Consider the following 12,172-nt stretch of genomic DNA (forward strand, 5'->3'; position numbering starts at 1 on the left):
ATGTTCAAAAGAAAACTTTAATAAATATTAAGATAACTAACAATAACAGAAACTTTAACAGCAGCAAATTGTTGCACAAGTTCAGCTACTTTTAATAGAATTGTTCATTTTAGCAGTAATTATATACATGTACGGTATGGTAAATGTTCATGCGTTTATTTACTTAAGTAGATGACTTCACTAGGGGCCGTTATCCACAACCGGGGTATCCAATCGAACGTTCGGTAATCGAACTCGATCGAACACCAATCGTTCGATTGGGTTCGGTAATCGAACATAATCGAACTCACAATAAAATTTGGTCAATCGAACGTTCGATTACCGAACAACCAACAATCGAACTCAATCGAACGTTCGATTACTGAACAACCAACAATCGAACTCAATCGAACGTAGCCGAACGTTCGATTACCGAACTCCTGTTTGTTTATACTGCGTACATATTGTACGGTGCACCGTTCCCCTAATCCTTTTTTCGGCGATTCGCCATACCCCGGGATAGGACGATTGTCTGCACAATAGCCGCGGGCACACCAGTCTGCCACGTGGTTGGGAGAAATTTTGCCAAATGTGTGTTCTTCACATATTGAACACAACTGCCTGTGTTGCAGTGAATGAAATGGTGCAACTTCTGTTTGGGTGAAAAGCAGGGCAGAAACCATATCCTTCCTTCTATTGTAGAAATGTAAACAATAGTGCATTTCAGTTCTTTTACCGTCGTTTTGTTCTCTTCTACCAAATATATTTTACTAAACATTGACATTCAGTTCGATATTTGGACGTTTTTATATTTATTCCATTCAATAAAAGTTGATTTTGATTAGTCCTGCGTGATTTACTTATCAAGGGAAAGATTCCGAACAAAATCGAACCCGATTGAGTTCGATTGTGTTCGATTGGTTCGAAAATCGAACTCACAGCAAAATAGATGTTCGATTTTGTTCGATTACCGAACCCAATCGAACGATTGGTGTTCGATTGGGTTCGATTGATTTTTGGTTCGATTTTGTTCGATTGGATACCCCGGGTCCACAATATAGGGGGCGTTTATTAGAATAGGGGCACTTATAAGAATGAGGGCGCTTGTTAGAATGGGGGCGCTTATTGGAATAGGGGCGCTTATTGACAAAAACACATTCGAAGGGGGGGCGCTTATTCGGAAGGGGGCGCTTATTGAAAGGAGGCCGCTTAATCGAATCATTACGGTAATCGTAGAGATCGATCGTTGAATTCGATGGGTCGCCATCTTGGGTCGCCATCTTGGTTCTTGAACGCGAGCGAAAACTGGCGACACCCCCGCAACCCTACCCACGTGTTTTTTTGTACTCTTCCCAGTTTTCGCTCCAATCAGGAACCAAGATGGCGGCCCATCGAACTCCACGATCGATCTCTACGACTTCACGGAATCTTTCTACTGTGAACATAAGTTAAACCCTGTGAACATAATTTAACCGCCGACCGGTTAGCTCAGTTGGTAGAGCGCTGGACTACCGTGCGGGAGGTCTCGGGTTCGAGTCCCAGACCGGACCAACACTCAGGGTCTTAAAATAATTGAGGAGAACGTGCTGCCTTTGTAATAACAACTGCAAATGGTTAGATATTCTAGTCTTCTCGGATAAGGACGATAAACCGTAGGCCCCGTCTCCTGCATCTTTAGTGTTATGGTCAGCAGGGGACGTAAAAGAACCAACACACTTATCGTAAAGAGCAGGGCACGAAGTTCCCGGTATTGTGGTCTGGTCTTTGCCCATTGTGGCGTTGTACTGTTGAAATGCTCGGAGATATTAGCTATATTAAAAGCTACTCTACAATCCGAGGGTAAATAAAGTATTCACTATTCACAACCCTCTTATGAGCAACCCCCTCCCCGAAATATGCCCACCTAAAATAATCCTCCCAGATGTAAAATCCTTCTAATAGTAAAAACCCTCTCTAATATAAGCCAATGGGATTATATTAAATTCACTTAAGGGATTTTGAAACGCAAACTTCCTTTCAAAAATAAGCTAACCAAAAAAGCAACAAAAACGACAACGCGTGTGTTATTTGACTGCTCTGAGCCCTAAGATTGGGATGGAATTTACCTATGCCTTAATAAGTGCCACACATTTCTTTGAATTCTAGTTTTGATAATTTAGTTAACTAGACCGGCAAGAACTATAAAGTGCCTCTTTTTTGGCCTTGAAGCGTCACGGGCCTTGTCACGGATATTACCAGACAAAGTAATTACACTGGCCAATCACAAAGGACATAGACAATCCAGTAAACCAATCAAAACACGAAGCAAATACATGTAGCTGGTACGAAGCGCGGGAAAACGTGCGCGAGCGAGTCACGATTGGTTTTGGTTTAGTTCTGATTGGCTGAGAAAGTGGCGTTAGATTTTTAAGCCAATCACTAAGCGTAGAAATGCAAAACCAAAGCAAACGCAATTAACTTTAGACACTCAAGTGAAAACCGCTCTAATGGTCCATTTTATATTAAAAATTGCTATATTAGAACACTGAAACTATTAACGAGCATCTTTGGCTGCGGATGGCTCGAGTGGAAATGGATTCCAAGCAGCTTGATTTATATCCGCATATTAAGGTTATATCTTCCTTTAGATGTTCAAAGATAATGTTTTTATGGGTTAAGTTGCCTACCACTAATTTCCGAACAGTTATATCAAAAAATCTGCAAAATTCCCGTGACAACTTATTATTGTGACATGCGCTCGAGTGAGCCCGCGGGTTTCTTGAACGCGCACGTTTGTTTTGATTGGAAGAGCAAAATTGCTCAAAAGCAGCCGTTGTTGTTTTATCCGTCTGTTGTTTCCAGCACGAAAACGGCGACTAGACATGCTTTGTCTGCTTGATAGTGTATAAATGTTGTAAGCAGGAAGTTGGTGTTATTCATTCTTGGGAATTAAAGGCTTAAAATAAAACTATCAGACACAGTACGTCATCAAATCACCGGCAACTGAGAAATTGCATAACAAGACTGAAGGCGCTATTCTGTTGCTAATGATATGTTTAGTACAACTTGTCTCGTATGCAGGAAAAACCGCGCGAAGACAAATTGTGGGTCATAAAAAAAAAGATTTTTAACGTTGTCTCACTGGCAGTTGTTGCTAAAAGATTAAAAGCTTGTTCTGCTTTGCGCAATAGCAAAGCGCGCGAGGTCTAAAAATATAATGCACAGGATAATACCCCCACAAAGCTCAGAAAACATCAGCGTGTTCTAAGAGAAATAGAAGAAATCTAGGCAAAGTTTTCGCTTTATGAAAGTGGTATAGGAACACCGGCTGTTTTAGAAAGTGTTTTAGGAAAAACGTCCGCTATTTCGGTTTGTTTGTCTGAGTCTTGTCTGAGACAGAGTGGTGACTTCACTCGCGTGCTTCGCTATTCTTCCCGGGTATTCTTGCTTGGGGAAATGAGTGTAAGGCGTTTTTCAGTTGCCATATTTTCTCCATTAGGCTTCCCTCTTCCACACCTTTCCAGTAAGAGCCCTCCCGCGATAAACACGCCCCAACGAAAATCTGAACGTTTCAGCTAAATCCTCAAACCTTTTTGCGGAGAAAGGAAAAATTAATCCTAGCAATTTGAAATGGGTCTTGATCGAAGAAAATATCAGGGTGTCAGTTAATAACATTGGTAAATTAAGAACAATTTGCAGTATTTAAAATACTAACATGTGATTCAAGAGATAAGCGCTTCTTTATCGCAAATTTCATACATCCTTCAAACTTCCTTTATCGAAAATTCCAATCAAAGTTTTACGAGTACGCAATTAATTAACAAGGAACACAAGGAACATTGCAATCAGGCTGTTTTAAGCATGAAATAAAGTCGACTACGCTACTCATTTTAAAAAGCCTAGCCTGCGTGCATCCATCTTTTATTTTTAGGCCGGGACAGGCTATTAAAAGCCCAACAATATACAAAACTGGCTTCTAGTTTGAAAACGTGTCTTCGGCTCTCCATCTGCAAGCGAAAGTGCAATTACTAGAGCAGTCAGTCTTGAGTAACCGATGACACGAACGGAAACCTTGATAGGAAGTAAGGATGACTTACGATGGCGAGGATGGAAATGGATTGCAATATGGACAAACTTGGCCCGTTTTCAAGTGTGAAAAATGCGGAGAAAAACAGACATCGCGTGACTTTACTAAATAACTTGCATAATTTTGTATTTTTGGTGCCGGTATTAAAACAGGGTACGCGGCCTCTCGTCCTATCTCATCCTTATCATCGCTTAAAGAGACAGCTCATACAGGGAACACGCGAACCGTGGGGAAACTACAGCAGTTGACCCTTTCAGTTGGTAAAGTCAGATTTGGTATAAAACTTAAAGAATTTTCTCCCCCAGTATGCCTGAAAGCTATTTTGGAGTATTTTTCACGAGAGCCTCTGTCAAGGGTGTTATCCCGTTTGACAGGCGGGTACAGGCATTTGTCATTTTCTGTCACCTCGTTTTTAACCGCGCACTTACCACTTAGGAAGAAAATTTTCGCCCCTGAATACTTGTCAACTCGTTCTTGTTCGAAGCGACATTCACACCTTGTTGCCATCAAATCACTGTATCATTTCATTTGTAACGGATTTTACCAGATTTTTCAACAGCCAAAATTTATATTTGTGTCGCAGGAAACCTAACAGAAATAGTCAATATTTATTAAAGATTGCTACATTAGAGCACTGAAACTGTTAACGAGCGTCTTTGGCTGCGGATGGCTCGGATGGAAATGGATTGCAATTTGAAAAATTTAGGCTTAACTTTTTAAGTTGTTTCCGTGCGGCTTAATTTCTATCCGCAAAAAAGGTCTATATTCCTTTAATATTCAAAGATAACTTTTAAGTTTGTGAAGTGAAACCCTAGTGTGTGAGCAGTTTACAAATGAAAAAAGCTATTGTTGTCGAAGCAGTACTTTCATGTGATACTGTTCTCTGGAATTCTTCTTTTTTTTTCTTTTTTTTTTATTTTTTATTTTTCCATCTTTTTTTTTTATTTTCTCTCTTTTTTTATACCTTTTTTCCTGTAGGCAAAATTTTTTTCAAAAAAATATTAGTGGTGTACAAGGTGGTTCTAACATTTAAGTCTGTAGGAATAGAAACCCTAGTGTGTGACCATTCAAATGAAACTGAAAGCTATTGAGTAGTTCTCAGCAGAGTTCTTTCCTATGGCACATTACTGCATTTTTTTTTGTTCTCTGTTTGAAACCCGATATAGATTTCTCAAGAGGAACGTCACATTTTAAAGAGACTTTTTATAGATAATCAAATAATGCTCAAGTATCGATGAGTGCATTTTTAAGATTAGTTCTTAGGTACATGTTTGTCATAGCTTTTAAAGATTCAAATCTCAGACCGTCTGTCTACGCCGTGAAAATTAAAGGAGTTTATATTTGTCTGGTCACGAAATCTAGACTATAAAACACTGAAATTGGAAATTAAAACAACAAGAAGTCGCGACAATTGCTTTTGATAGACTAATCTTTGACGGAAACCTTATTTACACTCCTGGGAAAGGAAGGATATTGGTAAAAAGGCTATTAATAAAAATGTTTGCGTAAGGGAAGGAAATGAAGCAATGGTTGATTTTTGTGTGGGTAAATTTTCTAGTCAAAACAACGCGTCTGTTTTGCCGAATTATCACGTTTCTAGCAGCATTGCCACGTTATATTTCAGAAAGAAAAAAGTCGCAACTTTGATGGTACAATTGCTGTAATTTACTAGCTTTTGACGAAAACAAGTTTAATAAATCAGTATTGATATATTAGACATAACCATTTTTAACAAGTTAACTCATTGTTCGCTTATAGTATGGATAATGATGTATAAACGAGAGGAAAATGATTGTATGTTTTTAAATTATTTGTCATCGAGCGCGCTGTATTCCAACAAAATCAAAACGTGTCTATGACAAGTAGCTCTTGAAGAAAAATGTATCACCTCCTAAAATGAGTCGACTTGTGTTCAAAATCGGTTTTCTCTTTAAAATATCAGTTAATTATCTCTTGTCGAGTAGAGAGAGTTTCCATGGAGAGTTTATTTAAAAGAAACTGCGATTAACAAGGAAATGTTTGATGAACCATGAAATTCTTACTAACGAATTTCCATAGAAATGTTTGGAAATAAATTAGGAGAAATTAGGAACTGAAATAGTTCTGCTTTCAAAGCGATATCGAATAGAACAGAAATTTATTCTGGTCAATTAAACGTGCTTAGTAATCTAATAGAGCCAACATCACTCGTTCTTATCAACGATTCAGATCAGATCGCTAAAATGTCGCATTTGCTTTTAAAAAGATTTAACTTCAAAGAAAAATTGATAATTAACATTCTTAGCCCAATAAGTTAAGGACTCGTAATCCCTTGAAAACCACCTCTGCTTTCAGACATTTAAATTTTTAGACTGCCGTTTGTTCTATGAACTTCTACACGGTTCTGTGGAGTTGATATTAGACCTGGTATCAAAATTGCGGTGAAGATGCAAATATTCTTAACAAATACAAAATGCCCCGGAAAAACTGCGATAATTTGTAAAGTATCCGCAAAGTACCATGAAATTTATCTTGACACTTCAGTCCTTCAGCTAGACGTAAAGTCTTTAGCGGTTTGGAGAGACTGGAATAAATTTGCGTCATTTAGGCGCATTTTTGATTTCCTGCGGAAACAAATGATATTGGTTTTTGAAACTTTTTTTTTCGCTGCAACAATGTTACAAGAATACCTTTAACGACCATTACTTATTGATTTTACATGCCGTTTTGTGCATTTCCCTGCAGGCAATGTCGATTCCTGTCAGTGGAATGCTTTCGTTGATCGCTGACTGACCTCCTCAGTGGCTTGCGCTCAGTGTCATTTATTACCTCATTGTTTAAAAACCCAGCGCGTATCTACACCATAGCTTTGATTATCTTTTCTCGCACCACATAAAAACATCAATTCCTTGCAGCGATTACGCAATTTACAGTGTTTATCTATCGATGGATATCAAGAAAACCCTCAAGAAACGAACGTAAGCTTTATAATAAAAGAAGCAAGAATAGAATTGACTAACCATGATTGAGGTAACTCATAATAGTGTCCGCTCCTGACACTCTTGAATCTAGCGAATCATTGCAGCAGAAGTTTCTGTCCCTGCTCTCCACAGTTACGTTATTTTCCAAGCTGTTGTACAAATCAATCATGTATCTCGGCGCAGACATCTTTCGACCGTGTAGCCGTGTGTTCAAGGTAAGTCGCGGCCGTCGAGGCAAGCCAAGAAGATTCAGAATTTCGCGTTGAAGTTTAATCGACGTGGAACCGTTTTTGACAGACGATGAAGAGTCAGCGCTGGCGTTTTCTTTCTTTTGCGAGGTATGAGGCTGCTGCCGAGGGTTTACTCTTCGGCTAGGGAACGAAAGACGATTTACAATGTTACTGTCAAGATCCTTCTGCGAAGTTCCGTTTTTGACAACCGCCGATGCTTCAGTGTCTCTGCCTCTCCATGGCGAAAGGTGAAGGGCAAAGCTTACGATCAATAATCTGTACAGGCAAGTCATCCTTCGCTGTCAAATTTGCAGCATAGAATACGCTAAGCGAACTTGTGATGTTGTGTTTTGGAAGTGAACGAAACTCGACTCCTGCATAAAAGGATATCGGTATGACCGGTTTACTTTGCAGCAGAATGGGTCTGTCAATCAAACCGAGCAATTGATCGCTCGCGCGACAACTGCGCGCTTTCCGAACCAATCAAAACACTGTTCCTTTGTTAGGGAATTGAAAAAGGAACATAACACCTTTGAAGGTCTGTCGGGTTAATGTCAGGCGAGGGACACTGTTAATTATCGCATGACGGGCAGCTCAGAGCACTCGCTTGCACCAATGCATTGTTTGTGGAATCAGTGATAAAGGCTTTGTTGATTGATTGCGCTAATTAAATTTCACAGCGGTTTATGCTTTGCCCATGGGCAAAAATCGGTCTGCAACAAAAATGTCCGCAAAAACAAAATGAACACTTTTGTCAAATGGGAACCAGCTTCGAGATGTGGCGAGATTTATAGGACTGTTTATTATGTAAAGTGCTCAGACGGAGTTATTAGGGTGTAAACTATTTTAATACAATCCTGTGCAAAATCCCATTGAAAAGCATGCTACGTTCTTTGATCCTAGCCGAGAGAGACCCCCTCAAAGCCAACGAGTTAAATAAATCGTTTTGCTAAAATATTTCGCTTTGTCATCCCCATGCAAAAAAAAACACAATATCTTTTATGCAGCGAGATCGCGAGATCGCGAGAGCCCGAGGGCAAGATAAAATCTGTTTTCCAGCCAACAAGACCTGAACTCTTTTCTTTCAGCAGTTTAAACGCTTTATTGCCATCTGCTTTTGATCTCTAAAACCCGTTACGGATTAACAGAAGATTGCAAAAATGCTGCGGATATCGTGTTTGGAGCTGATAAGGGCCAGCATTTTAATCGGAAACAAATTGAGTTTATCTACCACGGTAACCGCGAGCTTCTTCCAGCGGAAATTGCCAACGTAACCGGAAGTGCGTTGCTGAGTAAACATCCTCCACCTGATGTCGAACGTCCACTACTCTGTCGGGGAGGAGACGGGGTAGAGTAGTGAGTCCAACGAAGGAGGATGGGGCGCCAAATCTTCTCTTGTCTTAATGAATTAAAGGAGGCGGCGTTGCCTAGTGGCGAGGGCGCTGAACTTGAAATTCGGAAGCCCCGAGTTCAAATCCACCTCCCTGCCAGTAGATGGATTTGTCTTCGGTTGCCCCGAATTTAGTCGATTTAACTCCTCCACGCTTTGTAAAAGAAATAGCCAACTGGCCAGCCTCCCAAGTTTATGTTCCATTTGCAATATTTGTCTATTTGTTTACAGTGTCTACAAATACCACAATAGTGCTAAAAAAAACATTATTATTATTATTATTTTTTTTTTCAAATTAACTTTTTAATTTTGGGATTTTGCTACTAGAAGACCCTGGTTGAAAACCTCCATCCCCGGCCACTATAAATTCTCTCCGTTGGCAACGGCCAACTCGAGCTGGCTTCCCGCTCGTTGGGATTCTGAGAGAAAGATCCTGATATCCCCCCGGGGGACTCTCGTATGAAAGGGGCGTAGCCTGCGTGGCCGGGTGGGGGGGGGCCCCCCCCCCCCCCCCCCCCCCCCCGAGGAGAAATGCTTGTCGTCTCTCTTTAGGAATGTAAATTTCGGATTTTTGGTCTCGCTTAGGGAGTTCTGGGCAAAACTCCTATATTTTTGGCCGCCAAGGTCTCGTTTAGGGTTGCAAAAAAAAAATACAAACATAAATTCTATTTTTAGTATTGTCGTATCTTTCAGGGATCATAAAACGCTTGAGCCAATGCCGAGATTGGTCTCTTTTAGGGGTTCATTTCAACATTTCCGGCCTGGAACGTGGTCAAGTCATTCAGAATATGCACTTTTTTTTTCTATAAGAGTATTGTTTTTCCGGCCCAGGCGGAATATTCTCATTTTTCTGGCGATGTTAGACGGAAAATATTCTTGTAAATATTCTTAGATTATATAGCGTATGACATTTCTGTCTGTGTTGTATACCCATCCATATACTATGTATTAACATCTACCGTTTATCGAACTGCCATTAATAGCAACAAACATTATACTTGGCTCCCGAGCAGGTTTTTTTCGTTTTATGCCTGCTTTGCCGTGTAGGGAATTCACCAAAAACATAGTTACAATTTCCACACCGTGGGATTCCGTACATCCACACCCGCCCAACTATTCGCAATTCGCCTCGAATCTAAAAAATATGAAAAGGAGTGTATGATCCACACAGCGAACAGAAGCTGGGGGAGGGATAGGGGGATGGGGGGGGGGGGGAATGGTAGAGAGAGAAGAGGGGGAAGAGGGGGGAAGTGAGAGGGGAAGGGAACAGTGACAGCAAGGATGCTTCTTCTTCAACTCTCTACTCGAAAACCGTAACCATAAGATAGCTCAAAAAGGCCCGGCGATTTTTACCGGTACTGGTAGGGCAACAGTAATTGTTCTTATCTGTTTTCATTGTTATCATTATAGTTATTTTGAATCTTGAGTAAATTAAAGTTAGCCTGACTAGATAACTAATGTTAAGAAGACAAATATTTTGTAGTAAAGTGTTTTGATCAAAAGTTGTGTTATAAGCGGCCAGGGTCATCCAAGCACATGTGGGCACGTAAGTCTCGTTCCCTTCGTTTGTTTGTCTGAGGTTTTGAGCGTTCAAAAATAGGTTTAGCTGTAAACATGTTTGTGTGGTTTCACCCGATTTTTATGTGTTCAGCTGGGTGCACTTTGGTCTTATTTTCTGCTCGAGTACCTTGTTTTGAACCACACACATAACTCTCTTTTGGCGAGAATCCCAGACTTTGTAGCTACAGTAAAATTTCAAAAATAAGTCGTCTTATTTTTGGGGAGGGCTCATATACGAGGTGGGGCTGGGGGCTGGAGGCTGGGGGGAGGGTGCTGGTTAGGGGCTTGTTTTCGGATGAAAATTTGCATTTCAAAAATCTTTTGGTTTCTATTTGGACAAAATAAGATTGTGACGGATTTTTTATGTTGTATGGTAAAGCGCCCAGGGCAAAAAGATACAAAATCCAAACGAAATACTACAGTCGCTATGTGAACATTCGCTTACAAAGTAAGATAAAAAGCAAGCCCTGCAATAGGGGCTTATAAGTAAAGCTCACAGCTATTACTGAACCTTTTTTAACTTTCTCTTTCCTCTTCTCTGCTACGTGTGTGTGAGACAGTATACCTACCTAACGGGCCCGCCGCTCCACTTATGGCTAATGAATGAATAGGTGCAAATAAAGTTGTTGTTGTTGTTGTTGTTGCTCAGTCAAGTACGGGCACTTCTGTTTGATACGGGCAAATTTTTGTGGCCCATTGGTGACCGCTCACTCTACGGTATTTTTTAATTTTTTTTTAGCAAATTATGAGCACTGAATTACATTCAATTGTCTCTCGGGTTTCAACTCGTTTTTTAAAAGACGGAATCCATCAGGAAATCGAGTAATGGTAATTTTAGTTGGACAATAATCGATCGAGTACCAGAATAAAATTTACACCAACAACAATTTCTTTTAGAGCCTGAGGAAATGAATTTTAAAGTTCACAAGAGGCATGTAAACTATAGGTAAAATCTCACGTATAGCTATTTTGCAAAATCGTCTTCTATCAGTGGAATTTCGACTTTGCCTTCGATGTTTGATATTCAAGAACTGTTTTTTATATATAAGATATTTGAAACAGTAACACAGAAGTTTGCAATAAGATGTAAATAATTTTGGTATCGAGTTATGCATGTGTACAGACGCCCGCTAAAAATCTTTTCTGACCTTTTTCAAACCACAGCGAATTGTATTTGCTTTGTCTCATCTGAGCCAAGATTTCAAAAAATTATTCATCATTACATTTACTGTATATTGTAGCTTTTCAAAATTTACTTCGGTTTGGACCAGAGTTCTGTTTTCCCTAAAAGCTGCAATTTTATTTCCTGTGAAATCTTTAAAAACAATTCTTAAAACAAAATAAAAAGAACGTTTTTAATAGTCCCTTTTTCTCGAAGTAGACGAAAGAACAAAAAGGAAATGTGGATGACGGAATCCCTGAGCTGCGAGGCTCTGATCAGTCAGTCCGCAAGCTACACAATCATTTCTAAATAAACATCCTAATGAACTGGAAACCACAGAAAACATGTCTGAAGGCCAAGTATCGAAAGTAAAAAAAAAAACACAAATGTTTCTCGTCTATATTTTATATAAAAAAGGGGATGCGCTTTTTTCTATTTTTTTTTTTATCTATAATTTTGTTGTAGGCCTTACCTGTGCTGTTCGAATCTCGATGTTTTTTCCTCCATCGTTAAATTTTCAAGAAACGAGTTTGCAAAATAAATTCTGCTAGGTAATTGACCTATCCTGTACAGACCTAGCGTACCAAGGCTTAAAAAAATTTGGCCTGAGTTCGTATTAGAACGCAAACAAAAGCCAGGCATGTCTTACAGAATTTCAACTACGTATAAAGTGACATAAACGTCTGTTGGTTTTTGTTCGTTCCAACTAATAATAAAAAAGAGAGGCGGCAACAAATATTGAAGCGGGCAGCGGGACGAGAAACAGTTTTTTTTTTTTTTGAAGATGAAGTATTCAACATGACACGAGCATGGGACAAAGAAAAA

The 12,172-nt window shown here is 39.6% G+C and overlaps 1 protein-coding gene across 1 annotated transcript in view; it reads right to left on the reverse strand.

The window, feature by feature from the left end:
- The window catches only part of LOC144666134 (bone morphogenetic protein 7-like), an 11,168-nt gene extending 3,510 nt beyond the window's left edge, over positions 1–7,658 (reverse strand). The window contains exon 1 of the mRNA XM_078527492.1: positions 7,045–7,658. Within this exon, the coding sequence (XP_078383618.1) occupies positions 7,045–7,528 (484 nt within the window). The 5' untranslated portion in view covers positions 7,529–7,658. The remainder of the gene's footprint in view (positions 1–7,044) is intronic.
- Positions 7,659–12,172: the final 4,514 nt, after the last annotated feature.

Source organism: Oculina patagonica, chromosome 9, assembly GCF_052425735.1.
Source record: "Oculina patagonica isolate OP01 chromosome 9, crgOcupat, whole genome shotgun sequence".
NCBI lineage: Eukaryota > Metazoa > Cnidaria > Anthozoa > Scleractinia > Oculinidae > Oculina > Oculina patagonica.